This window comes from Lampetra fluviatilis, chromosome 13 (assembly GCF_964198595.1).
Source record: "Lampetra fluviatilis chromosome 13, kcLamFluv1.1, whole genome shotgun sequence".
Lineage (NCBI taxonomy): Eukaryota > Metazoa > Chordata > Hyperoartia > Petromyzontiformes > Petromyzontidae > Lampetra > Lampetra fluviatilis.
The window spans coordinates 13,414,574-13,441,363 of NC_136287.1; the positions used below are offsets into that span (position 1 = coordinate 13,414,574).

The following is a 26,790-nucleotide window of genomic DNA, read 5'->3' on the forward strand; positions in this document are numbered from 1 at the left end:
CCCCGTGGTGTGCCCTTATAAAACTCAACGTTCCTACCAGCTCCCTCCGCAGGAATGTGTTTCATAAGCGACCTGGCCACGAATGGTAGCTCAACGAAGTGGCTATTCATGCGGAAATGTAGAGCAGCCAAACACTTTAAACGCGTTTATGTTGATTCTGAATGTGAAGGGACAAACCAGCGGACCCGGAGAAAAAAAAATCCACGCGACCACGGAGAGAGAGACACGCAAACCTCAAATATACAGCAGGCGTCAGGGTCATGATCGAGCCCACGACCTCCTGCATACCAGGCGAGGTAGTTAACATCTCCTAGCCACCGTGATGATGATGAGAGAGAGACGCAAACTCCAAATATACAGCAGCAGGCGTCAGGGTCAGGGATCGAGCCCATGACCTCCTGCATACCAGGCGAGATAGTTAACATCTCGCACGATGATGATTTTCTCAGGGGAGCACTTGCATCACGTGTGGGCGGGGCTTACCCGTTGTGGGCTGGGCTATGGTCTTGTTTGTGGGCGTGGTTAAAAATGACTGGGCGGGGGTTGTAATAAGTGGGGCGGGGTCTCCCTTAGTGGGCGGGGTCACTGAGCAGTATTTAGCATAAATGGGCGAGACTACTCCGAATGGGCGGAGCCAGCGGGTCGGGGTTTGCGTTTAGTGGGCGGGTTCAGTGGGCGGGGTTAGACCGAGTGGGCGTGGTTAGACCGAGTGGGCGTGGTCTCAGCTGCCCCCCCGGCCCCCCACCTTCACTCCCCTCCCCGCCCCGCCGCTCCACGTGATCACAGTTCAGCGATGGCAGCGGCGGTGCTGGGTCGCGTGTGCAGAGGTGAGCAGTGAACGCAGCAGCAGCAGCAGCAGCAGCCTCCCGCGCGCCTTTGTCTCTCCTCTCGAGCTCTCGCCGCTGTTGCTTTCTGTCTGTAGGACTTGGTGGGAGGTGGGGGGTGGGGTGGGGGCTGTCAGAGAATCGGAAACGGCCGTGGGAGGCGAGCGCTGTCATCTTGTCACCGTGCCGGACGCCACCACGCGCGCGCTCACGTGTGTTGATGTGCAAGTGAAAGTGCACCTAGCCTGGCACAACGCGGTGTGGTGAGGTGACTTTGGTGGTGAATGGCGTGAGCGAGCACCTCTCGTGCATAGCCGGCACGGCGGCATGCGTTGTTGTTTTAGACTCGACTCGGTCGGTCACTCGCGATGGTGACCGTGGTCTGGAATCGAACTCCCCCACTCGCCACTACAAATAGGCGCTCGCAAACACTCCGGTGCAAAGGTGCATTGAAAAATGTTGATACTCCGACTGATTGCTCCTGCTGTTGTGGAGTGACTCATGCAGCCAGCTGTGGCTGCAGAGTTTGGTAGTACATGTTGTTTACGTCATTTATTGTGAAAATTCGGTCTCAGTTCCTATGATCACTGTTTCATTGCTTTTATGGCTTTATTTTGGTTGATTTTCGAAAGTTTTTTGGTTTGGCCATGTTTGTTTGTTGTAGTACAGAGTTAGACTGATGGCCTTAATCTAAGTTGTCTTGTGGTTGTTGTTGTTGTTTGACTTGCATCCCACTGGGATTTTTGCACACAGCGTTGGTGTACGGTGCTTTTTCTGCAATATTTTGCTGTCTTTTCTTGGATTTTCTGTTTGCACTCAGTCACATATTCACTTTAAGATGTTTTTTTGTTCATGTTTTTGTTTTCTGTTTGTTGCGGTTGCACCCGATTCAAGAGCCGAATGGCTCACAGGGCTATACCTACTAAATTAACTTGAACTTGATCAACTCCACCACCTCCACCGTATGAACTCTCTCACTGGTTTCACGTGGTGGGGGGAGTTTAAGTTCACTTGGATCATCGGCCACGATCGCTCCACTGCTGGATGAAGGCCGCCCTCCCCACGCTGTCGGTCCCCACGCGCGAGCCGATTCCATCGCTCCGTCTCCTATCGGGACATCCCTTACCCCCCATCAGGTTATTATCGGAACCGGCGATGCTGTGTGGTGTCGAATGTGAATGGTTTGGAACGGGTGGGTCGTTGTGACGGCAGCGAATAATTCAAACTAAAAAACGCGTTTGGGAGACGACGTGAAACGTGGGGGAGACGTGAATCGGGCTGTTACTGGACTGTACTTACGTGTTCCCGCTTCTATGCTTCGCCTGCGAACCTTCACGAACCCAAACTGACCAGCGTGCGTGTGTGCCTGTGTGTGTGTGGGTGCTCGCTAACAGCACTTGCCCCTACAGTCTGTTAAGGCTACACGGGGGATCTTTGTCTTTAGCTTTGTGTGTGTGGGGAGCGGTGGTGTAGTGGTTAGCGAACCCGGCGACCCGAGTTAAATTTCCGCTCACGGCCAAAACCAGTGACGATTATCTGAACCGGTCCTGGGCCTCCCCTAGGTCAACTTGGCCTCAAATAAGTACCTGGTGCGGTGTGTAAATATCGCCAGAGGGTCGGGCGTGGTGCTGGCCACCCACCCCCTCGTGCGCTAACAGCACTTGTCCCAACAGTCAGTTCAGGCTACACGGGGGGTCTTTGTGCGTGCGTGGTGAAGTGTGGCCAAACAACAGCATGGTGTGCGTGGCGAGGCCCCGTTTTCATTTAGACTTCTCACGACTCGATTCAACGTACGACGTGGATTCTCTCAAAACCGCTTCGCGCTTCATGGGGCTACCGGTGAAACGCCCTGCACGAGGCGATTTAAGTCTCTGACGCTCTCTGGCAAGTGGATTGACAAACGCCGGGCTACACGGCTGGGTCAATTCCGCAGCAAATTTTAAAAAATGTAACCGCCACCGCTGTGGCCAAGATGACTCTGCACGGTGCTGTTTTCTTTGGTAAAAGGGGCCCGCACAATGAGCAGAGGCGCTCTCGAGTGGCCGGCACGGGTGCACAGGGCTTGCGTCTAAGTGGATAACTTTGTCCAGGTTACACAGCGGGATTTTTGCGCGCAACTTTTCCTGGATGCTTTAGGACGTTTTGTGGCCCAATTCCCGGTCAATGGAACAGCTTACTCCAAGGTATGTATACGGTCAAGCGTAAGAAAGCTTGAGAGCACAGCTTTCAGTCGCGGTGACCTCGGTTGCCCATAAAACAAACAGAAGTCTGCATTCCGTCTCCATGTAAAACCGGCCTCAGTTCATGTCTGATGTTAGTCGTGGTCAGGAGTCTAATTCGGGTCAATGGTCTTCGTAGCACGGTGCACTAATCACAGCACCACTGTTCGCCACTCCTCCGTCACGTTGGTGTGTAAGCCTGGCTCGGGGTGTCTGTCGGGGTGTCACGGGGGAAAAAGTGTGCGTGTGATTTGGCCTCACGGGGTCAAAGTTCGCGTGTGATTTGGCCTCACCGGGCCAAAATGCGTGTGTGATTTGGCCTCACGGGGTCAAAGTGCGCGTGTGATTTGGCCTCATGGGATCAAAGTGTGCGTGTGATTTGGCCTCACGGGGTCAAAGTGCGTGTGTGATTTGGCCTCACGGGGTCAAAGTGCACGTGTGATTTGGCCTCATGGGATCAAAGTGTGCGTGTGATTTGGCCTCACGGGGTCAAAGTGCGTGTGTGATTTGGCCTCACGGGGTCAAAGTGCGTGTGTGATTTGGCCTCACGGGGTCAAAGTGCGCGTGTGATTTGGCCTCACGGGGTCAAAGTGTGCGTGTGATTTGGCCTCACGGGGTCAAACTTCGCGTGTGATTTGGCCTCACGAAGGCCAGGCAAATGTAAGTACGGTTCACTTTCGCCCGATATACTGACGGGGGTCTAAAGGAGCCATTTTGTTGATCTGCCAGCGAAGAGGAGTTGCCTTTGAATGCGCCCAGTTTGCAGCACCCACACTTAGGGTGGCGAAGCGTGTATGTATGTAGAAGTGCTAACAAGCAGCATCACCTTGCCAAAAGTGGTGTTCCCTGGACTGAGCGACATAATGCGTGGTTGGTTTCCGAACAGCTCCGATGGCCGATTGGTTCGCGTATCAAGAGATTTTGGAATAAATCACCGTAGGTGCAGTTAGTTTTTTTTCTGCCTTGTCGTCACATGATACCGTGGGCACGTGCTGGCAGGCCACGTGACTTCATCGTTCTGACGCGCCCCGACTGGACATTGTGAAATAGAGCTTTATCACTCCTCGGATTCCTCGAGTATATAAATATACTATACTCTTTGGTTCTGACGTCATGATTCCATGTGGCTTGATGTCGTAATGTGTCGCCACATCTGTACGTGTTTCTTATCTTCCGCTTCTCTTATCTCCCGTTTATCTTTCTTCTTACTCGTCTGTATCTTGTAATGTCTCGGCGGGCCACATCGCTCGGTGGGCCACAGCTCGGTGGGCCACAGCTCGGCAGGGCCTCTCCTAAGGGCCTTCGTGGACCACATCTGGCCTGTGGGACGCGAGTTGTCATCCGCAAGGCGTAAGAAAATTGCCGGTCATTAGTCGAGTGGCAAAGATCCGTTTTAAGTGAGAGAAAACAGAGAGCAGAGGGGAGAGACTGTTAGAGATTGGAGAGAACGCATTTACAGAGATTATAGAGCAGCGAGAGAGAGGGAACAGACGGGGAGATGGAGAGAGAGGCACAGGAGACAGGAGTTGGGGCAGCAATTAGAAAACCACCACCACCTCATCATGATCGCCACCACCTCTCACATGAGGATCGGAGTGTGATTCCCGGCTGTCGCTTACACCAGCGGTGCTTCTCTGGACCAGTCCTTGGAGTCTCCTGTGTGGATGCAGTCTCAACTAAGGACCCGGTGCGGTGCGCAAGCGCGAGCGCTGCGGAGACGAGGGTGTCCGAGCGTGATTCGGACCACAATAGCCCCCACGTGCGCCATGCCGGCCTTCACAAGTGTTCGCTAACAGTGCTTATACTCCAACTAACAGTGCTTATACTCCGACTAACAGTGCGTATACTCCAACTAACAGTGCTTATACTCCAACTAACAGTGCTTATACTCCAACTAACAGTGCGTATACTCCAACTAACAGTGCTTATACTCCAACTAACAGTGCTTATACTCCAACTAACAGTGCGTATACTCCAACTAACAGTGCTTATACTCCAACTAACAGTGCTTATACTCCAACTAACAGTGCGTATACTCCAACTAACAGTGCTTATACTCCAACTAACAGTGCTTATACTCCGACTAACAGTGCGTATACTCCAACTAACAGTGCGTATACTCCAACTAACAGTGCTTATACTCCAACTAACAGTGCTTATACTCCGACTAACAGTGCTTATACTCCAACTAACAGTGCTTATACTCCGACTAACAGTGCTTATACTCCGACTAACAGTGCTTATACTCCGACTAACAGTGCTTATACTCCAACTAACAGTGCTTATACTCCAACTAACAGTGCTTATACTCCGACTAACAGTTCTTATACTCCAACTAACAGTGCTTATACTCCAACTAACAGTGCTTATACTCCGACTAACAGTGCTTATACTCCAACTAACAGTGCTTATACTCCGACTAACAGTGCTTATACTCCGACTAACAGTGCTTATACTCCGACTAACAGTGCTTATACTCCGACTAACAGTGCTTATACTCCGACTAACAGTGCTTATACTCCAACTAACAGTGCTTATACTCCAACTAACAGTGCTTATACTCCAACTAACAGTGCTTATACTCCAACTAACAGTGCTTATACTCCAACTAACAGTGCTTATACTCCAACTAGCAGTGCTTATACTCCAACTAACAGTGCTTATACTCCAACTAACAGTGCTTATACTCCAACTAACAGAGCTTATACTCCAACTAACAGTGCTTATACTCCGACTAACAGTGCGTATACTCCGACTAACAGTGCTTATACTCCAACTAACAGTGCTTATACTCCAACTAACAGTGCTTATACTCCAACTAACAGTGCTTATACTCCAACTAACAGGGCTTATACTCCAACTAACAGTGCTTATACTCCAACTAACAGTGCTTATACTCCAACTAACAGTGCTTATACTCCAACTAACAGTGCTTATACTCCAACTAACAGTGCTTATACTCCGACTAACAGTGCTTATACTCCAACTAACAGTGCTTATACTCCAACTAACAGTGCTTATACTCCAACTAACAGTGCTTATACTCCAACTAACAGTGCTTATACTCCAACTAACAGGGCTTATACTCCAACTAACAGTGCTTATACTCCAACTAACAGTGCTTATACTCCAACTAACAGTGCTTATACTCCAACTAACAGTGCTTATACTCCAACTAACAGTGCTTATACTCCAACTAACAGTGCTTATACTCCAACTAACAGTGCTTATACTCCAACTAACAGTGCTTATACTCCGACTAACAGTGCTTATACTCCAACTAACAGTGCTTATACTCCAACTAACAGTGCTTATACTCCAACTAACAGTGCTTATACTCCAACTAACAGTGCTTATACTCCAACTAACAGTGCTTATACTCCAACTAACAGTGCTTATACTCCAACTAACAGTGCTTATACTCCAACTAACAGTGCTTATACTCCAACTAACAGTGCTTATACTCCAACTAACAGTGCTTATACTCCAACTAACAGTGCTTATACTCCAACTAACAGTGCTTATACTCCAACTAACAGTGCTTATATTCCGACTAACAGTGCTTATACTCCAACTAACAGTGCTTGTACTCCAACTAACAGTGCTTATACTCCGACTAACAGTGCTTATACTCCAACTAACAGTGCTTATACTCCGACTAACAGTGCTTGTACTCCAACTAACAGTGCTTATACTCCGACTAACAGTGCTTGTACTCCAACTAACAGTGCTTATACTCCAACTAACAGTGCTTATACTCCGACTAACAGTGCTTATACTCCAACTAACAGTGCTTATACTCCAACTAACAGTGCTTATACTCCAACTAACAGTGCTTATACTCCGACTAACAGTGCTTATACTCCAACTAACAGTGCTTATACTCCAACTAACAGTGCTTATACTCCAACTAACAGTGCTTATACTCCAACTAACAGTGCTTATACTCCGACTAACAGTGCTTATACTCCAACTAACAGTGCGTATACTCCAACTAACAGTGCTTATACTCCAACTAACAGTGCTTATACTCCAACTAACAGTGCTTATACTCCGACTAACAGTGCTTATACTCCGACTAACAGTGCTTATACTCCGACTAACAGTGCTTATACTCCGACTAACAGTGCTTATACTCCAACTAACAGTGCTTATACTCCAACTAACAGTGCTTATACTCCAACTAACAGTGCTTATACTCCGACTAACAGTGCTTATACTCCGACTAACAGTGCTTATACTCCAACTAACAGTGCGTATACTCCAACTAACAGTGCTTATACTCCAACTAACAGTGCTTATACTCCAACTAACAGCGCTTATACTCCAACTAACAGAGCTTATACTCCAACTAACAGTGCTTATACTCCAACTAACAGTGCTTATACTCCAACTAACAGTGCTTATGTATTGAGCGACTTCCGCGACACGTCGTGTAGAGGGTACTCTTCTTTATTTCACGTACGGGCACAACACAGGCCACAACCCTATCTTCTGCCTTTTCCGAGTACAACAGTTAGATGTTAGCGTCCCTACAGGCTACACACACGGTCGATCATATGGCGTGGTTCCACCCGTCCACTCCCGGCCTCGCCGCTGGCTGCCGGCGTGCCGGCGAGGGTGGTGGAGCTCGGCAGGAGATCCGCCACGTGGCCGGATGACAGAGAGAGATGACGGCGAGCAGCGACGCAGTCCGGACCCAAGACTCCACACACCGTCCACGAGTCCTCCTCCGCCCCCGCTTATTATTGCCGCAGGTGCGGCTAGGCTCAGCCTCTGGCCACGCTCTCTCGTGGAACCTTCCAGCAGGGTCCCGGAGTATCTTGGCCAGCCCGTGCCACTTACCTTTGGCCCAGATACCTCTCCCTTTGGGATTGGATGATGTTTATAGTGGTGCCCGTACCCGTGCTTCCATTTTCCAACCAGCAGATGTCATTATGTCATTACACTTATACTCCAATTAACAGTGCTTATACTCCAACTAACAGTTCTTATACTCCAACTAACAGTGCTAATACTCCAACTAGCCGTTCTTATACTCCAACTAGCAGTTCTTATACTCCAACTAGCAGTTCTTATTCTCCAACTAACAGTTCTTATACTCCAACTAACAGTTCTTATAGTCCAACTAACAGTTCTTATACTCCAACTAGCAGTTCTTATACTCCAACTAACAGTTCTTATATTCCAACTAACAGCGCTTATACTCCAACTAGCAGTTCTTATACTCCAACTAACAGTTCTTATACTCCAACTAACAGCGCTTATACTCCAACTAACAGTTCTTATACTCCAACTAACAGCGCTTGTACTCCAAATGACAGTGCTTCAACTAACGGTGTTGATACTCCAACTATCAGTGCTTATTCTCCTACTAACAGTGCTTATACTCCAACTAACAGTGCTTCAACTATCAGTGCTGATACTCCAACAGGCTGAAGAGACGACGTGGGGGATCTTTGTGTGTTGTGCGCGTTCCACTCGCGTTGCACCGTCGGGGGACATTGTGACATGTCACTGCGTTGCGCCGTCGGTTGATGTTTATCTTCTCTGCCGCTCGGTGGCTGGGAATACATCCATGGCATGTCGCTAAGCCGTGCGCGTGCGCGCACAATTTTACAATACAACTCGCGTGTCAAAGTGTTCCCCTTGCTCAGATGAGTGTTGGGCAACCTTTGCCAATGGTTTCTCCAATGGGCTGATTTCAAGGGCCCAAAGCATTGCTGGACAGTGCTCGGGTTAATCAGTCGTTGCCTTGACCTGCGTGGCTGACCCCGGCTTCCACAAGCGCTGGGCCTCTCCCACCTGGCCTCCCGTTTGCATCATGGGTCTCCTTGCCGCAGTCATCGCTGCTTTTGGTGATCATCGTCTCCCTCTCCGTTCCTTCTTGCCACCGTCGCAACCGGGGAGACAATTGGAAGCCTTTGCCCAACTTGGAGAAGATTTGAGCGTCATGTGCGTTTTGTTGTTCAGCGTTGCCATGACGTGTGCAGTGGGAGCGAGTTGCGTCTAAGGACGCGTTTACAGACCGCGTGTTGTGTGCTGCGTTGCGTGTCGTGTTAGTGTGTAGCATGTTGTGAGCCGTGCAGTGTGTTGTAAGGTCGCGGTGACGCACTGCGTGTTGTTTATGTGTAGCGTGTTGCTAGTGTGTAGTGTGTCGTGAGTGAGCTTGCTCCGTGTGTTCATGGCGCCCCTCTCCCTGTGTCGCCCCAGGCCTCTGGGCGCCGGTGGCGTCGCGCCGCGCCGCCCCCGTGCTGCTCCGCTGGCAGTCGAGGGCCGCCCCCTCCGCCGTCGCCGCCCTCTCCGAGGAGGCCAAGGCTCCGCCGAAGTCAGTGTGGTAGGTCGCCGGACCTGCGGCGTGCGGTTCAGACAGACGACTCGACGAGTAGCAGAGCTCTCTGACGGAGCGTTTTCGGGTCGTACCGCGGTTTTGTTCAGCACGGCGTTCTCCGGGTCTCGCCGCGTACGCACGAGCAACGATGAGCCGGTGCGCACAAGCGAAGAAAGCCAATAACGTCGGTCGGACCGCCCCCATCAAACGCTCGACGGCAGTGGCCGGCAACGCGGCATCGTCAAGGGAGAGCGTGAGCCTCTCAATTCTATTCCTGAAGAAGCTCCCAGAGCATGGAGCGAAACGTCGGGCATCGTGCCGGCTGCAAAATGCAGCGCAGGGGCACCGTTTGAAATTTTACCCCTCCCCAAAAACGCCTCGACACCTTCTTCCAAAACGCCTTGTACACTTCAGCAGTCAGTTGGTGCAGGTGGCAGTACAGCAAGTGGGTTTACAGACTGGCAGGCTGTGTGAGCTGAGTTGGGTGAGAGTTTTGTCTTGGAAATGTTTTGGTTTTCTCTCGTGTGCAAATTAATTTTCCACGCATTGAACGTTTTACCCGGACGAACCTTGAGACTCGGCGGGGGGCGTTGCTTTGGTTTTTTTCTCACGTTGAAAAATGTTTGTTTACGTAGAGCTGAACGTGGATGAGGCCGTTGAGTTATCCGAGCGTTCATCGGGTCTCCGACGTGATGCAGGAAGGACCTGCTCAGGGCGTGGCCATTTCCTCTTTGGTATTTTTAGTTCTGGAAGCAAAGCGAGAGCGTTTAGGGAAAAAATAACCCCCGCACACACGTAATAGGGGTACAGAACTGAAACCCTGCATAGACTGGCTTCTGCAGCCTACTTGCTGTACTCCTGTAGACGTGTTCGTGATTTAAAGGTGGGTGATGTCTTGGGCAAAAGTGTCAACAACCAACACGATCTCACTCAAAACGAGTTCAGATCCTGGTTTGGATGCTAACTCAACCCATCATCCTTCCAGGGTGGATAAAATTAGTACCACTTTGTGTGGGGAAGTCAACAGTAGTTGTCCTATGGATAGACTCAGCCCCGATATATGAATGTGTAATTTCCATCACTGGCTGAGAGCTGTAAACAGGAGATGAGCACCGCTTGAACGACTTTGGACATCATAATTGCGGCACACATCGTCCTGCCAGAATAGACAGCAGTCGAGATGGGCTCTCGTCGTACTTTAATAACCGCTACACACTGTGGCGAGATGTTAACTACCTCGCTTGGTATACAGGAGGTCGTGGGTTCGATCCCCACCCTGATGACACCTGCTGTATGTTTGGAGTTTATACGTTCTCCCCGTGGTCACGTGGATTGTTTGCTTCATATTCTCCTTTCTCTCTCGGCTCTGCCACTCTCTTGCTGCCCTAGATCACAACTCGGTGTTTGGGAATGGACCGTTCACCCTTACCGCACGCGGACACCCTCTGTATGCTCCATAGTATTTTTTTTTGGGTTCAATCGCGTAAATATGAATGTGTCGGTAAACCCGCCACCACCCGACACAGCCAATTAGTAAGATTTGTCACGTAAGCAAAACGTGCCAATTAGTTGCTACTTCAGTACACCGGTGTGTTGGAGAGTAAACCCACAACATTTACAATTCGAGTACGACGTTTAGCTGGTGATTACAACCAGCTTCATCGGATGATTAGCCAGAATTGTGAAGAAGTCTTCCCGTTTTGGTCTTAAATAGAGGAGCAAAGGTGATGTCATCACTGTCAGCCTATCAGATGGCAAGACCAGAGGGAGGTACATGTAGTCGTATACATTGCAACGGATCATGTTAATCTGAAAATATGCAGTACCTATTATGCTGCTTACGTTTTGCTGCGTTGTACAAACGTGAAATGTTCATCAAAAGTTGTCTTTGCCGACGCCCGTGGTCCCCCAGTAAGCCCCGCACAGGCATCCTCCTGCTCAACATGGGGGGACCCGAAACAACGGGCGACGTTCACGACTTCCTCAAACGCCTCTTCCTGGACAAAGACCTCATCCCCCTGCCCGCCCAGAGGTGAGGAGACTCCCTGCGCCGGACGCCATGAGTGTTGCCCTGTCCCGTGACGCCCCCCGTCCCGTGACGCCCCGTCCCGTGACGCGACGTGAAGACGCGTCGTCTCTTGGCCGTGAAACCGTTACCGTGGGATGGCGCCAACTGGCGTGCCCACCGCTCGCTCGTGGCAACTGCTGCCAGTGATTAAGATCGGCTGCTTGGCTGATTGAAGGGCTGGGCTTGGCTCCTGTGCCACCAGTGTTGCCCAAGATCACCAATGTTGTTGGAATGAAATGCTGCGGTGACATTTACGCATTTGCACATCGGCTGGGAGAGGGGGGCAGGGTTAACGCACCCCCTCCGCCCCCGCGCCATCTGATAATGCTGTGGCTGCTGATGATGCTGCTGCTGCTGCTGCAAGAGGTGATGATGTAACGGGTGGACACGCGCACACACAGATGCTATGCATAGCCTGGTGGTATCGTTGGGCCAAGTACCAAACGAAGGAGAGTTGCGTTTTCCGATTATTTGAGAAATCGATTCATCGACTGATCGTCCGGACGATGACTGGACTGGTTGGATGACAAAAAGGCCACCAGATGGGAAACCCGTTGCAGAGCATGGGAATCGCACAAACTCCGTGCAGAAAGGCGCCCGAGTCGCGAATTAGAACCAAGGGCGTTCTTGCTTCGAGGGGCATCGGGCGTCACCGCCACGCTGCCGCTCCCAACGACAACGGGCGCGATAACGAGGAACAAACGGCAGGGTAACGTGCGTGCGCCCGTCTGTCCGCCTGTGTGCGCCCCCTTCCCCGTGTGTGTGCGTGTGCCCCTCTAGTAAACTGGCTCCGTGGATCGCCAAACGACGCACGCCCAAGATCCAGGAGCAGTACAGCCGCATCGGGGGCGGCTCCCCCATCAAGCTGTGGACGAGCCGCCAGGGCGAGGGCATGGTGCGGCTCCTCGACCACATGTGCCCTGGCTCGGGTGAGCATTCGCACGCTCACGCACACACTCGCACTCTACACTCATGCTCACACGCACACTCACACATGCTCACATGCACACGCATGCACACGCATGCACATGCTCGTTCGCACGCACACTCACGCTCGCTCGCACGGTCATGCACGCACGCACATACACACATGCGCGCACACGCTCGCTTGTACGTACACACGCTCACATGCACGCTCGCTAACATCAGACACGGCCGAGACACCCAGCCCTCGGCGCTCTCTGTCTCTCGCCACCGCTCGCTGGTTTGCCGCAGAGGCAGCCAGTCCAGCAGGGCTGAGTGGCGGGCGCTTTGGTTCCGGGGGCTGCCTCGCTAAATCCTCAGAGCAGTTTCACATTTTTCCAAACGTGGCATTTGGGCCACAGCGCCCAGCACACAATGGACTCTTTCGCAATGGACTTTTTTGTTTAACCAGCTCGAAATTGTGCAACTGCCGTTCATATGACGAGACCAAGAAATGCCTCCCCAGATAGCTGGCAGTGAGTAATGCAACAAGGCACCGTGTCGGAGCAAAGCCCACAGATAAGTAATGTTATAACAGAACTATGATGGTGGTCGTAGTAAGTAGTAGTAAGAGAGTCAGTGCCACCTGTCAGCACCGTCATCATCAGCCGTGATCTCGCCTCGGCTGGATGAAGGCCTCCCCAAGGAGTTGCCGTCAATCACTAAAACTAAACTATTTTTCAGTTTACAAGGCAAGGCCCCCACTGAGCTATGTAGCTGTTTTGTTCAGAAGCGACTTGGCTATCACAAATGATAGCTCAATGAAGTAACGTGGACTAAATGTGGAGGCAAAAATCGGGGGACCCAGAGAAAAATTCCACGCAAGCTCAAAATATACAGTCGTCAGGGTCGGGATCAAACCCACGACCTCCTGTATACCAGGGTGAGGTAGTAAACATTTCCTCGCCACCGTGGCGCCAACAATCTTGCGATGTCATCCCCGTCCATCCCGCACCTGCGCGTGAGCCGAGCTTGTCGCCCGTCCCCGCGGTGGTTGCACCCCCCCCCCCCCGGGCGTGTCCTCTGCCTGGGTGGCCATTCCTTTCCCAGTCTCGTCCAGTGGCCGTCGTCACCTCCAGCTAGGAGAGTGACTTTGTCACTGGCAAATCCGAACAGTAACCATGGCGTCTCTTAAAGTTGCGTTCGCTCTCTGATCCACGTGCTTTTTCTGTGTCCGACTTACAAAACGCGCGGCCTCTCCACGCCTATGTGAGTCTGTTTTTAGCTTCTGTGCCACGTTCTTTGCCAAAGACCTTTATTTGGAAGGAGCTGAAATCCCATTGGCACTCGGAGGAGCGATTGGCACCCACCGTGACAGCGGTTTCTGTGGGGCATCGATACCAAAGTGCCGATAGGAGGTGACATTAAAGACTCGGTGACATTGAGGTGGCCAGATGGCTCCATGGGGTTCACGATGGCCACGTGGGGAGTACTGAGCCAACACCACTGCGCTGCCGGGTTCATGTCCGTTCAGAAATAAGCGACTTAACCAGGTTAGCCGTGAATAGGATTACCCGCTGGGTCAGGAGGATTGATGAGCCAAATAACCGAATCATCAACGCATTCAAGGTGAGATGGCTGAGTGAGTCTGGGCGCTGAAGCTTCGCCCGGACACACCGTCCCGCAACTGTCGAGGTCCTGGGTTTGATTTCGGGAAGCCGCCTCTGGCTCAACAAACCACGCAAAATGTGCGTCAATAGCACTGCCCTAAAAGGAAAAAAAAAATTATAGGTTGGCTTCGCATGGTTGGCTACGTATGGTGCGAAAGAAGTTCAACATACATACACACGTACATACGTGGCTAAAATCCCAAATTTGGAGAGAAAAAAATCTGCTCTGGTTTTGTCCATCATTCGCCAGTATCTATCCACTGCTGAATGTCGGCTAAAGCACATTCCGCGATAACACGAGAGATGCGTACGCAGGCCGAAACAAAGACTGAGGCGTGTGTGGGTACCATCTAGAAGCATCCAGCAGCATCCCGCCTCGTGCGATCTTACGCAGGAGCAGCTGCACGACTGCTTATTCCTACTCTCACGACGTAGCTCCTCCGATCGTTCAATCGCGTGATATCCAATTCGTATCCGTGTTATACAAAAATCTGTTAGTGAATCATACGTTCATCGCATTGTATCCAATTCGCGTTATGAAAACAACGCGCAGCGTTATAGCAGGACTGACTGTAATTAAAACTAAAAAACAAGGCGATGGCTTTGATCTTCGAGGCACCCATGTCAGCCAGCTGGCACCCGCAGCGCGATCGTGCAAAGCAGAGGGTGTTGAGCGTTGTCGACCGCGGGCGACACGGCCTGCCGTTTAATCACCGGCTTGGCAGTCGGGGGAGTCTCGCTGTAGCCGTGAGGCAGCTGAGCTGCACGTTGAGGCAGGGCGCGGGGCCCCATCGCGGAGGGGGTCGCGCCCCCCGTCCCCTCCCCCGTCGAGGTTTCAAGGTGCAAGGTTTGACTGCAGGCCAAGAAAAGCGGCCCGGCAGCCAAGTCTGTTTGATTTACAATTTTCACCGCGTTTATTTATGGTTTTCCTCCTGTAGCATCCTTTTGAGTTGCACCCCCCACCGCCCCTTGCGGTGAAACGCGGCCGTGCTGTCACCGCGCAGGAGTGAGTCGAAGGGATGTCGTTGAGGAATGGAGAAGTAAGGAGGATAACGGGGGCGTTGACCGACGATGCTGCCGTTGTGAGCGAAGGAACCTGGGAGTGGGAATGGGGGCAGGGCGCGTCGTGAGGGCAGCTGGCGGGGGAGACGAGAGGGGAGATGAACTCCGGAGTGGAGGCCGAGGGAAGCGAAGAGAGAGGGGGGAGGGAGGTGGCAGTGGCAGTGGCAGTAAAACGACGTCTCGGGGTTCAGAGGGTGGCGAGTTCAGAGGTCGCGACCGGACGGGAGCAACTGAGGTAAAGAATGAACGGAATGTCAATGGAAGAATCAGGAAGCGAGGACCTGGGACCAGGCGCCGCATCACGCCGAGTGTTGGAGAGAGTCGGCGGGCTTGGACGGGACACGCCGCTCGAAGGGACGAGGGACAGGTGGACGAGACGGGCGACGGGCGACGGGATGGCCGTCTAAATGAGCGAACGTGCCTGATGAGAGAGGACAACCGAGTGCTGAGATGTGTCAAGGAGTGAGCATTGTGGGACAATGGGGGTCGGAGTGGCATGGGGAGAGGCCTGTCGTGCAGCAGTGGAGAGGCACTGGCTAATGGTGATGATTTTTTGGTTTTATCTCGGTCACCCTTGTTGATGAGATATTATATAGCAAAGGGCTCTCTTGGTTCACCGTGGGGGAAATTAGAGTGGAAATGGCAATTATCTGCAATCCTGTTATCTGTGAATTGGATTATCTCATGGTCAGAATTGATCAGGAAGATGCCCCCCCCCATTCGTTATTGTGCAAAAACGGGTTGTGTTAATCCAATATAATTAAACACACACTCAAGTGGAGAGGGGGGCACAGCCGGCCCCAAGGTGGCTGATGGCATTGCGGGCACATCCGGCCACCGCTGCTGAGATGCTGCGCTAAACTTTGTAACAAATAAATAAATCGGAGTTTACATCACCTGTCAATCCACTGCTGGATGAACACCTTCCCAAGTTCTTGTCCATCGACGCGATTGTTTGACCACTCTTTAACGTGCTGCTCGCTGTGGGTTGATGAATAAAGCCTCCCAGGAGAAGAGTCGGATATCTCTTTTGCCACTGATGTTAGTCGTGGCCAGTAATCGAACTCGTACGGGCCGGATCGGAGCGTGCCAACAAGTTTCGTCGCCGCTGCTCGATTGTAATTGACAAACGGTTCTAAAATTAAAAATACAAATGTTAAGTGTGTCAAAGTTACTTGGTAAACGGTGGGCGAAAAAAACCTAAACAGTCAATAGCGTTGCCTTGAAAAGAAAAACGTAATTTCTTCGTAGCCTGAAACGTTCACCTATTGAAAGTTTGTTTTCCTTTTACAAGGCCACTCGCGCGCACGGCGTCATCAACGGACGCCGCCGCCGCTACCGCGTCGTTGTCCGCCCTTGTGCACCGCTGATATCGCCCGACGCTTTGTTTCATGAACGTTGGTGTGCTCATCGGGGCAGCCTGTAAACGGCTACCTCCCTCATTGCATTCTCTTCCACTGTGAAACCCTCACCCTGAGGCAGAAGCGTTGCTCCGCAGAGGTGTTATGCAAGGCGTTTAGACGTCGGCGTGAACTTTGAAACGGAATCCCCGTTTATGTAAACGCTCAAAGATGCCCGTGTAGCCTTCAGATTCTTGTATGCATGTTGAACTTTTTTCGCGCCGTTCGTAGCCAACCATGGCTTATCGGAGGTGTGGGGGAAGGACAACAAACTAAACACTAGAATCGGTTTTAGAGAAATTAGTTCTCTATCTCGATGATGATTTAAAAGTGCAAAGCTCCAGCGGCTTCCTAATATCGGAAGGAAGAGCGCTCCAGACGGCTGCAGAAGCGCATCTGAAAGCGCCGCGCGATGCAGTGGCCACGTCTTTGTCCGGTGACTAAGCCTCTTGGGGCAAGTGCCGTTAGCGAGCACCTATTAATACCGGTGTGACGACACACACGAAGGACTGCCGTGGCCAAACACCGGTTCCCACACCGCACCATGTGTGATTTAAGGACGAGTCGACCTAGGGGAGGCCCAGGACCGTTTCAGATATTTCACACCGATAGTTACCCGTGGCAAGGAATCGAACTCGGGTTGCTGAGTTCATAGGAGGCACTTAAGGGCCGCTTCTGTCTCGTCTGGCTTTCGAGCGACACTCGGCTTTGGCTCCGTGCTTTAGTCTCGCGATCCTGCGTGCCCATGAAACGTAGCGCGTGTTATATATACACACACACTCACTCATACACACAACACATACATACACACAACACATACACACACACACTCATACACACAACACATACACACACACACTCATACACACAACACATACACACACACACACACTCATACACACAACACATCCACACACACACTCATACACACAACACATACACACACACTCATACACACAACACATACACACACACTTGCTATCATTACACACGTGTATAACAACCTGCAACAATGTGGCCTGCAGAGATCACAACGAGTGTCCCTCTAGCATCTAAATGCAACTGCATCTGAAGCCGCTGCACATTGCTGTGTTGATGGAGGTGACCGATGGTGTTGATAGTGACGACGGTGATGGTGTTGATGGTGTTGATGTTGACGGTGATGATGCTGATGCTGATGAAGTTGACGATGTTGATGGTGGTGGTGACAGTGGTGCTGCTGCTTTGCGTGTCCGACGAGGGCAGCGCCGCACAAGTTCTACATCGGCTTCCGCTACGTGCGGCCCCTCACGGAGGACACCATCGAGGAGATGGAGCGCGACGGCATCCAGCGGGCAGTGGCCTTCACGCAGTACCCGCAGTTCAGCTGCTCCACCACAGGTGTCCACCACATTACCCGCAGTTCAGCTGTTCCACCACAGGTGTCCACCACAGCTGATAACGAAGGCCCACGCTCCGGGGGGGCCCAATCGAGGCCTGGTCCTCCCCGTGCGTACCGCTCGTGACGCGTGTGCGTGTGCGCCCCGCTGCGTCTGTGGCTTGTCGTCGTGCAGGGAGCAGCCTGAACGCCATCTACCGGCACTACGAGCAGCGTGGCACGCCGCCCCGCATGGCGTGGAGCGTCATCGACCGCTGGCCCACGCATCCCGGCCTCGTTAAGGTGAGCCTCGCTCGATCGCTCGCTTGCTCGATCGTTCAATCGTACGATCGCTCTCTCCCCGGTGCCGGTTCGACTCGGCAGAATCGCGCTCCCTTGGTGTGTGGCCATGGGCGCGGTGCGGTGGGCGCGGTGCGGTGAGAGCGGTCGGCTCGCAGTTAACGACGATCGCCTCGGCAACCTCTGCACGCCAGATGCCACTTTGTGGGAAGTTGGTCTGGTGGAGGGGGAGGCTTTTTTTAAATCACACAGGTGGTGGTCATGTCCTGTTTAAAGCCCTGAGCCAGCGGTGGAAATTCCTCATTCCTACGATGGGGGAGAGTTTATCCCCCAAAGCGGTACTAGTTTTATCGACCCCAAGGGATGATGGGCTGAATAGACCCCCACCCAACTATTTTAACCTTTCCGACTGTGAGTCGCTTGCTCGCTCTACCGCTCGGCCACCTGGCTGGCTGGGGGTTAGGCCGAGTGGTGCAATGCATTGGTGGTGAGGAGTTTAGCGTCAGTCACACGTGTGACTGACGCTAAACTTTCGTCTGCGTCACGCTGGGGCCGTGCCCATCGCCCTCCTGCCTGCCTCACATTACAAGCGCAGTGGTGCCAGCTCGGATAGATATATGACCTTCCTGCGCCCGGGTTGTGTGGCTAAAATGCAAGCGGAGATGGATAAATATCGTGCGTAGGATGTTTTTTATGGAAGTCAGTGGTGGGGGCTGCGTGCGGGCGTGGCTTTCACGTGTGAAACAAAGCCATGGGCCGTACGATTCGTACCCCTGTGTGGTATGGATAGACTGGCACTTGCCAGAGGATTGTGGAATTTACACCCTTGACTCGGGCACGCCAGCAGGGAAAGGAGAGTGCCGTCCCATCACAATCAGAATATTTGTTTATACTGGAGGAATCCGATGAGCTATAAAGCTCTTTTTCACGGATGTCCAGTAGTCGGTGGATGTGTGGCCCCACTGCATGTGGCCAGGTGGCTCACAGACGCGAGGGTTGCCAGTTCAAATCCTGTTTGGGGGTTGACTCGGCCTATCATCCCTCTGGGGTCGATAAAACCGGTTCATTCAGCACCGCTTACGTTTTGATCTTGCTCTCTCCGTCAAAGTGCGAGGTTAAACACGATGTCGCTTGGCTGACCGTTACAAACACCAGATCAAAGAGAAGCACGGGGAGAGAGAGAGAGAGAGCGAGAGAGAAAATACGTCACCGCTGTTGCCTAGCAGCGGAGCACCTCTGTGCGTGTTTCGTCTCCGCGGTCCGCGGCGTCTCTTCCGGCAGAGCGAGATGAGCCGGAGTCGTCCCTTTCATTTGAGAGCGACAACGCCTTGTCGATCGAACCGCTGTCAGCGTCGACTCAATATGCTTCTCACCTTCACAAGAGTCTCCACCCTCCCCGCCCCCCCCCCCCCCACAGTGCTTCTCCGACCACATCAAGAAGGAGCTGCAGGAGTTCCCCGCGGACGTCCGGGGAGACGTGGTCATCCTCTTCTCGGCGCACTCGCTGCCCATGTCTGTACGTGCGGCGACATTGACACGCGCGGCGCTCGCACGCGTGCACAGAGGCACACGAGCGACGGCACAGAGGTCCCGCGTGGCCCACGAATGGGCCGCTGTGGCAAGTACGGCGAGCGAGCGTCTACGGAGCGCCAGGGGGTGATGTGGCCGAGGACCGCGCCCTGACACCTTTGTCTCTCCCGTGCTGATGTTTACACACCGCACGAGCTACTCGTTCTCAAGGCTGAGTCTCAAGTTGAAGGGCGTTGCCAGGACGAGTTCAGAGATCATTCGCTAACCGATGGCGGTCGTGACCGGGAATCGAACCCTGTTCGTTAGGTTTGTAACGCAGCGCACGAACCAGTGTGCCATGCAGGGGAGGTCGTTGGGTTCGATCCCCACCTGAACGATACTTATATATTTGGAGTTTGCGTGTTCTCCCTGTGGTCGCGTGGATTTTTCTCCAGGTCCTCCGGTTTTTCCCTCCACATGTAGAATCACCGTCCTTTTAAGAGTATTTGGCTGCTATAAATTTCCACGTGTTGATAAGCCACTTTGCTGAGCTATCATTTGTGAGAGCCAGCTCGCTTCTGACAAAGAGCTATTGCAGCGCAGTGGGCCTGGTGTCCGGTCGCGTGACTGTCATCCTCTCGCCCACCCACCACCCCGTCCGGGCCGCAGGTAGTGAACCGCGGAGACCCGTACCCGCAGGAGGTGGCGGCGACGGTGCAGCGCGTCATGGAGCAGCTCAACTTCAGTCACCCGTATCGCCTGGTGTGGCAGTCGAAGGTGAGTGGCGGGGCGCTTGGCAACGCGAGACGGCGCTACGGGGGACACAGATACAGTACTGTGAGAGGCTGTGTGGACGCAGAGATACGCTGCGGGAGGCCGTGCTGCGTCGTGCCGTGCATAGTAGCTTCGCAACCCGAGTTGCGTCGTCAGGAAGCACCCACGGCTTCCTCTCTCCTGCACGGTATCATCTCCCATCCCGGAAGAAGTTTACATTTTTATTGGGTATTTTCATAACAGCTATTTTGCTCACAGGCGTGAAGGGACGATGGGCCAATTCGATCCTCAAGCGTGAATTGAACTCCGGAACCGTCTCACTGCGAGGTCCGTCTGCTCTGCCACAGCGGAGGCAACCTTGGTCGATGTCGCCAAAACTTCCAGTGGCCTGTTGTAAAAATACGATGAAGCCATGCAATGCTCAAGCTGTCGTAACTGTGTATTTCATGCCGTGGGTTTGATCCTCTACTGCGCGACGCTGTGAGCACAATACCCCCGTTGCGGCGGCCGCCGCTGCAGCAGCAAGTTCAGGCTGTCCGTCGACGCGGCCTGTCAAGTTGTGGGTAGCGGCGTGTCTGGCTTGGGCATGGGGTTTCGCCCCAGGTTGTTGTGAAATGCGTTATCTTTCGTCGTTATCAGTCGTGCCCGTTCCGTTGCGTTCAACCGACCCAGATGCCGTGAGAGATTTCCGCCGTCCAGTGTCCTGCCGTCGTTTCGACACCGATGGGTGTGGTGGCGATGGCTCTCGGCCGACTCAGAGTCTCGGTGCTTCCCCACCGCTCCTACACCGCCAACTGTGGCGGCGCACCCGCACCGCCGTTAGTTAGCGTCGCATTGCGCTAAAGAATTCGTCAAACCGGTGAACGAGTTCGGTCCGAGCCACTCCCTTCACCAAGCCGCGGCGTGGTTGAAGTATGGTTCATGCAACCCCCTTGACGGGTGTACGCAGCCTTTACTCCGGCAATGGATCGACAAAGGGCTGTATTTTTAATTTTTTATTAAAGCCATTTGTGTGAGCAATATTATTTCCTCGGAGGCCACAATGCACGCTAATTGGCACACGAATAGCGATAGTGTAGCCTTAACAGACTTTTGGGGCGAGTGCTGTTAGCGAGCGTCTACAAAGGTCTGCGCACGGCACGCAAAAGGGGGGTGGGTGGCCAGCACCACGCCCGGCCGCCTCTGACTCCCGAATGCTGACGGTTACCACACACCGCCCCAGCTGCTCGCGTGAGGCCGAGTCTATCTAGGAGAGGCCCAGCACCGCCCGCTTCAAATATTCGCCCACCGTCATTGGTCGTGAGCGGAAATGGAACTTGGGTCACCGGGCTCGCAGCGGCGGTGCGTACAACCGCTGCACCGCCGCTAGCCATTAAGACATGGAGACAAAGCTCCACCCATAAAGCCGTCCCAGGCTGGTGGCGCAAAAAACGTTGCCGGCGAGCGCCTTGGACGGTCGGCGAGGAGACGCAGCGGAGGGACGCTTGCAAAATCAAAACGTTGGCGCGGACAATTTTCAAACGCCGTGTTCTAACGAGCGCGGGGGTGGAGGAGAGAAAAATCCCGGCCGCTCTTGAGATCGGCCGCTCCGCCCACGCCTCCCCCCCCCGCCATCGCTGTCCACAGGTGAGAGCGCTAGCAAGGAGGGCGGGCGTCACGTCACGGCGGCATCCGTGTTGTGACATCGGCCGTTTGCCGCGCTCCGCCTAATTGGGATGCGAGACACCGAAAAGGTCCCCTTGGAAACTCACGGGACCACGCGCATCCCTCCTGTCGGACCTCGTTAGGTTCCCACACACACCCCCTGGGTTTACAACAAAAACAACAGAAAACACCCCCCACCCTGCCCGCCCCCCCCCCCCCCAAAAAAATACAACCCCAAAAGACCAAAATACCAAATAAAAATCAATCGCCGCTTTCGCCCTCGCGTCGAGACAGCAGCGCTGCTAATTGAGCGGTGGAGTTCTGTCGATGCTCAAGCGGAGCCCAGGCTTCACCACCCGGCTGAAGTTTGTCCCTCCCTCCCCTCCCTCCCCTCCCTACCCTCCCTCCATATCTTCCTCCCCCTCCCCCTGTCGAGTTAGTGCAACGGCGATGCCCGCGCTGTGAAATCGCCGCGAGTGCTCCCCGCGTGCCCCGCAGCGGTGCGCGCACGCCGCTCTCCTTGCGTTCGCTCCTCAGCCGGCTGGCGGCCACGGGCGCGGCGCGTTTGGCGGATTTGTCTTTTGTTTTACTTTTTAGGTGGCAGGGTGGCGCAAGTGGTGCACTCGCTTGCCTCGCAGCAACAAGGGCCTGGGTTCGGATGCCGACTCGGGCGCCTACATGCTCGGAGTTTGTGTGTTATCTCTCTCTCTCCCCCCTGTTCTGCATGGGTTTCTTCCCGGCTCCTCCGGTTTTCTCCCATAGATGAAAGAAAACCCCGCACGCAATGTCACCGGTGTCGGGCGAAAAACATCCAAACGATGAGATGTTACTCGCAAATTACGCAATTTGGGATCGCACAAAGTGAACATCGCTCCATGCTGCAACAACTTGGCAGGATACACCATTGGAACCTCATTTGGCAGTAAAAAAATTGTTAAAAAGGTGTCAGTTTTGTTGGCAGATTAAAGGGTTAAAAACCAATTATCAACTTGGCAGGATCCTTGTGAATAAGAGTCCCGAGGCTCTCCTGAGTGAACAAGCGTGATAATAATAAAACAAGTAGAGGTGTCCCGGTGACTCAGGAGTTCAGAGTGCTGAGCTGGCACCGCTGGGAGCCTGAGGGTGGCTCTGTCGGGCTCTGGTGGAGGACACAAGGTGATGCCTCTGGTGGAGGACACAAGGTGATGCCTCTGGTGGAGGACACGAGGTGATGCCTCTGATGGCTGTAAGAATTCCAGAGCAGTGGTCGATTCATCTCGGGGCACGCTTTGGTGTCCCCGTGCTCCAGGGAGGCGTGCAGGGTGCCTCTCGCTCCTCTTGTCAGCCTTGATCCAGCAGTGGAAATTCCACCTTTCCCTTGTGGGTCCGGGGATGTGGTCATCCCTGAAGGGATTGACGACGAGCGATAGGTGACAACGACCGAGGTCATCCGCACCCTTAGTGCAGCTTCGAATACTTTTCCGATACCCACCTTCCATTCCGCCTTGTGCTCTATTCGAACCGCGGGGTCCGCTCCGCTCAAATCTCGTGGCCCTCGACTCACGAGTCACCCTCCCGCTCCTCCTCCCGCTCCTCCTCTGGGGGTCGTCGTCGTGGGTGACGCTGGGGGTCGTCGTCTCGCCTCGCAGGTGGGGCCCATGCCATGGCTCGGCCCGCAGACGGACGCCACCATCAAGGGGCTCGCGGAGCGCGGCAACCGGCACATGTTGCTGGTGCCCATCGCGTTCACCACGGACCACATCGAGACGCTGCACGAGCTGGACATCGAGTACGCGCAGGTGCTCGCTGGAGAGGTGAGTGGGGGTGGGGGGGGGGGCATCGCCACACCGCCGCCGCTCGCGCGTCTCGTCGGCCGTGGCCCGGGAACGGACCTCGGGTAGCGGGGCTCCGTAGTGCGGCGTGCCGGCCGTCGTGCCGCCGTTTAACCGCCCGTGCAGCAACAACAACAACAACGACCGCAGCGACAACGACAACCGCCATCCGCCACTAATTGGCGGTGACATGTTGCTATCGAGGTAGGAGCTGTTGCTTTAACCCTGCGTCCTCCCGGCTCGTGTTGTCGTGCAGTGCGGAGTGGAGAACATCAGGAGAGCGGAGTCACTCAATGCCAACCCTGTCTTCATCGAGGTACTCGCCCCGCTCATCGCACAGTCGCTCCATCCTGCCCTTGGCCTGTCGTGCTAAGCCTGCCGTTGTGGCGGTGGTCTTCATCGCAAGGCCCGCGGGTCACTAGCGGCTCCTGGTGGCCTTTAGTGTGGCCCCTGGTGGCCTTTAGTGCGGCCCCTGACGTGCTGTCAAATCCCAATGGTTTCAGATGCGTGGCGGCCTTCGCACTGATGTTGTCTTATCGGCGATAGCGGCCGCCCCCCTCTCTGGCGCCTTGTGGCCACGTCTTAACCCTCGGCTGACCTTGTTAACCTCTTGAACTTGGCTTCGTGCACCCGGGGCATTTGGACTGGGTCAAGTCCAGAGTAACAACGCTCTCTGCGCCGACCCCCCTTGTCCTGCAGGCCATGGCCGACCTCGTCAAGGTGCACCTGGAGTCGGGCAGCACGTGCTCACGGCAGCTGGGCCTGCGCTGCCCTCTCTGCGTGAACCCCACGTGCGGCAAAGCCAAGGAATTTTTCGCCAACCAGAAGCTGTGACCCAGCCTCGGCCTGCTGGGGTGGGGTGGTGAGGGGGCGTGGCTAAGAGGGGGGGGGGGCACCATCAGCCTAATCTGGGCACTGACCCGTGACCTGAATGCCGAGTGGATAGCGGTAAGAGGGAGGGGTCGGAGGGTAGGGTGGCAAGGGGGGGGGAGAGCATCATGGTCTCAGAAGATTACGATGACACGTGTGACATGGGTTTGCAGTCGTAAGCATATTTTTGTGCTGCGTGGCATCGTTTTCTTCACATTTCCAATCTTCTGGAAGCAGTGACAAGTTTTCATGTGACCTACGGTCCGAGTTCACTGTAAGTGGAAACTGTCTGAGGAAATTTTATCTGTGAAAATTTGGCGGAAACTCTGTTGTTATGTGTGCCTTTTCCAGAAAGTGGAATTGTGATGGCTGCCTATTGAAATATTATTTGTTTTTGGAGTATACCTCCGTTGAAGTCAGCTCCATCTATAACCCCACATTTTCATTGTGGCCGGGAGTGCCCCGTTAGGTGTGTGGGGGCATCTGCTCTTTGCAACCTGATGTGGGGCCTCCCGACCTTTCACCTCCTCAACCCCCGCGCAACCAAAGGATCGTTTTACATCTTGTGGGAAGGAGGACGACCATCGGGTATGGGGACATTTACAAAGCCTGTGGCGTGGTGACTTTTTGTCTCGTGGGCTCACCTCCGGCTAACACCCCCCCGAGTGTTATACATCAAGGAAGGGAGTTGCCATGGGGCCTGGGTTTGAGATCGGTACAGGTCAAAGGTCAACAAATCATTCTGGGAGGTTGAGGCCCGATATTCCGATTTAAGCTTGGAGCGCACAGCCCAGCTTTTGCACCAGGCAAGCTCCGATCGGGCTGCTCGTAAAATTTGACATCTGTGTGGCTACTGCAGAAGGCAGAGCGTGTGAGCATCGACTATTTTCTATGCAATACGAGTTTATACAACTCATTTTCTCATGTGCGCTTCTAGACACACGCGTTGAGCTGAGCGCTCCATGTACGTATGCACGTTGAACTTCTTTCGCGCCGTACGTAGCACGTGGATTGTTAACAACGCTCGTGGAGCCTTGAGCCCCCCTTCCTTGCCCTTCTTGCTGAGCTGGGGATCGTGCACAGCTCTGGGCTCGCACCCCGTACACGTCGAGTCGCCACTGTCGAGGACACTTCACCCCCTTTCTCGTTCCGAGACGTCTGCAAGTTGCAGGGTGTGGTGGTCCCATTCGCCGCTTAATCTCGGAACGCGCGAGCGATTCGTTTTATTTAGAGAGGCATAGCGCCGTTGTTTTTAAAGGCGTCGTACTCACCACGGAGAACTGTAGCGACACGACCGCACTCCACGACCGCTGGCGCCACACGCCCTCCCGCATGTCCTTGTACTTCGGATTCCGTTCTCATCACGTACGGCATCGGAACGGAATTGGGACACGTACGTCATCGGAATGGGAAAGGGTCAAGATCGGATTCGTTTATTGAATCGTGGTAAACTGCATAGTCGCGATGGTCGTGCTCATGACAGGGAGCGCCATATCAACCTCGCACACGAGGTTCATTTACATCTGTACTTGTAGGTCGAGTGCAAGGTGATGCTGCGATTCCCTGTGGATGGTGCGTGATGTTTAACCGAGTGCCACTGAGAAGTCTCGGTGTGTGACACCGGGAGCAGCGCCGGAGGGCAAACAGCCGCCCATCGGCACAGGCCCGGCCAGAGCGGCCGACTGCAGCCTCATCGGGCGATTGTGGACCGAGTGCGTCAGCAGCAGCAGCAGCAGCAGCAGAGATTAGTGACACTCACACATCAGCTGTGCAGAGAAAGGCATGTTCGCATTGAGAGGGGAGGCGATCTGGCCTTGCTGGCAGGTCACTTGCTCTATCTACAACGTCACCAAATGAACTTGGTGAACCGAAGCACATTGGAGCCTTGGAAATTCCTACTTAATACAAACTGGTGGTGTGTTGTGCGCATTTCGTTAGGCGAGTTTTTTTTCATTGTATTGTTGAATTGCTGCCACAGATGTATCGAGTTACCCTAAGACACTGGTTGATACTTTGACATTGTTATTAAAATACGTAGATTAGACGTG

At 53.6% G+C, this 26,790-nt stretch overlaps 1 protein-coding gene across 2 annotated transcripts; it reads left to right on the forward strand.

The window, feature by feature from the left end:
- Positions 1-702: 702 nt before the first annotated feature.
- Positions 703-26,790, forward strand: FECH (ferrochelatase). 2 transcript variants are annotated; one of them, XM_078862342.1, is made up of 11 exons: positions 703-827; positions 9,257-9,371; positions 11,287-11,406; positions 12,223-12,371; positions 17,723-17,857; positions 18,031-18,137; positions 19,552-19,650; positions 20,313-20,420; positions 23,690-23,854; positions 24,129-24,188; positions 24,572-26,790. In XM_078862342.1, exons 1-11 carry the CDS (start codon positions 794-796, stop codon positions 24,704-24,706), a joined length of 1,227 nt encoding a protein of 408 aa, XP_078718468.1. In that variant the 5' UTR covers positions 703-793; the 3' UTR covers positions 24,707-26,790. The 2 variants fall into 2 exon arrangements, with proteins under 2 accessions (XP_078718468.1, XP_078718467.1); XM_078862341.1 differs by having other exon boundaries at positions 706-827; positions 9,257-9,380.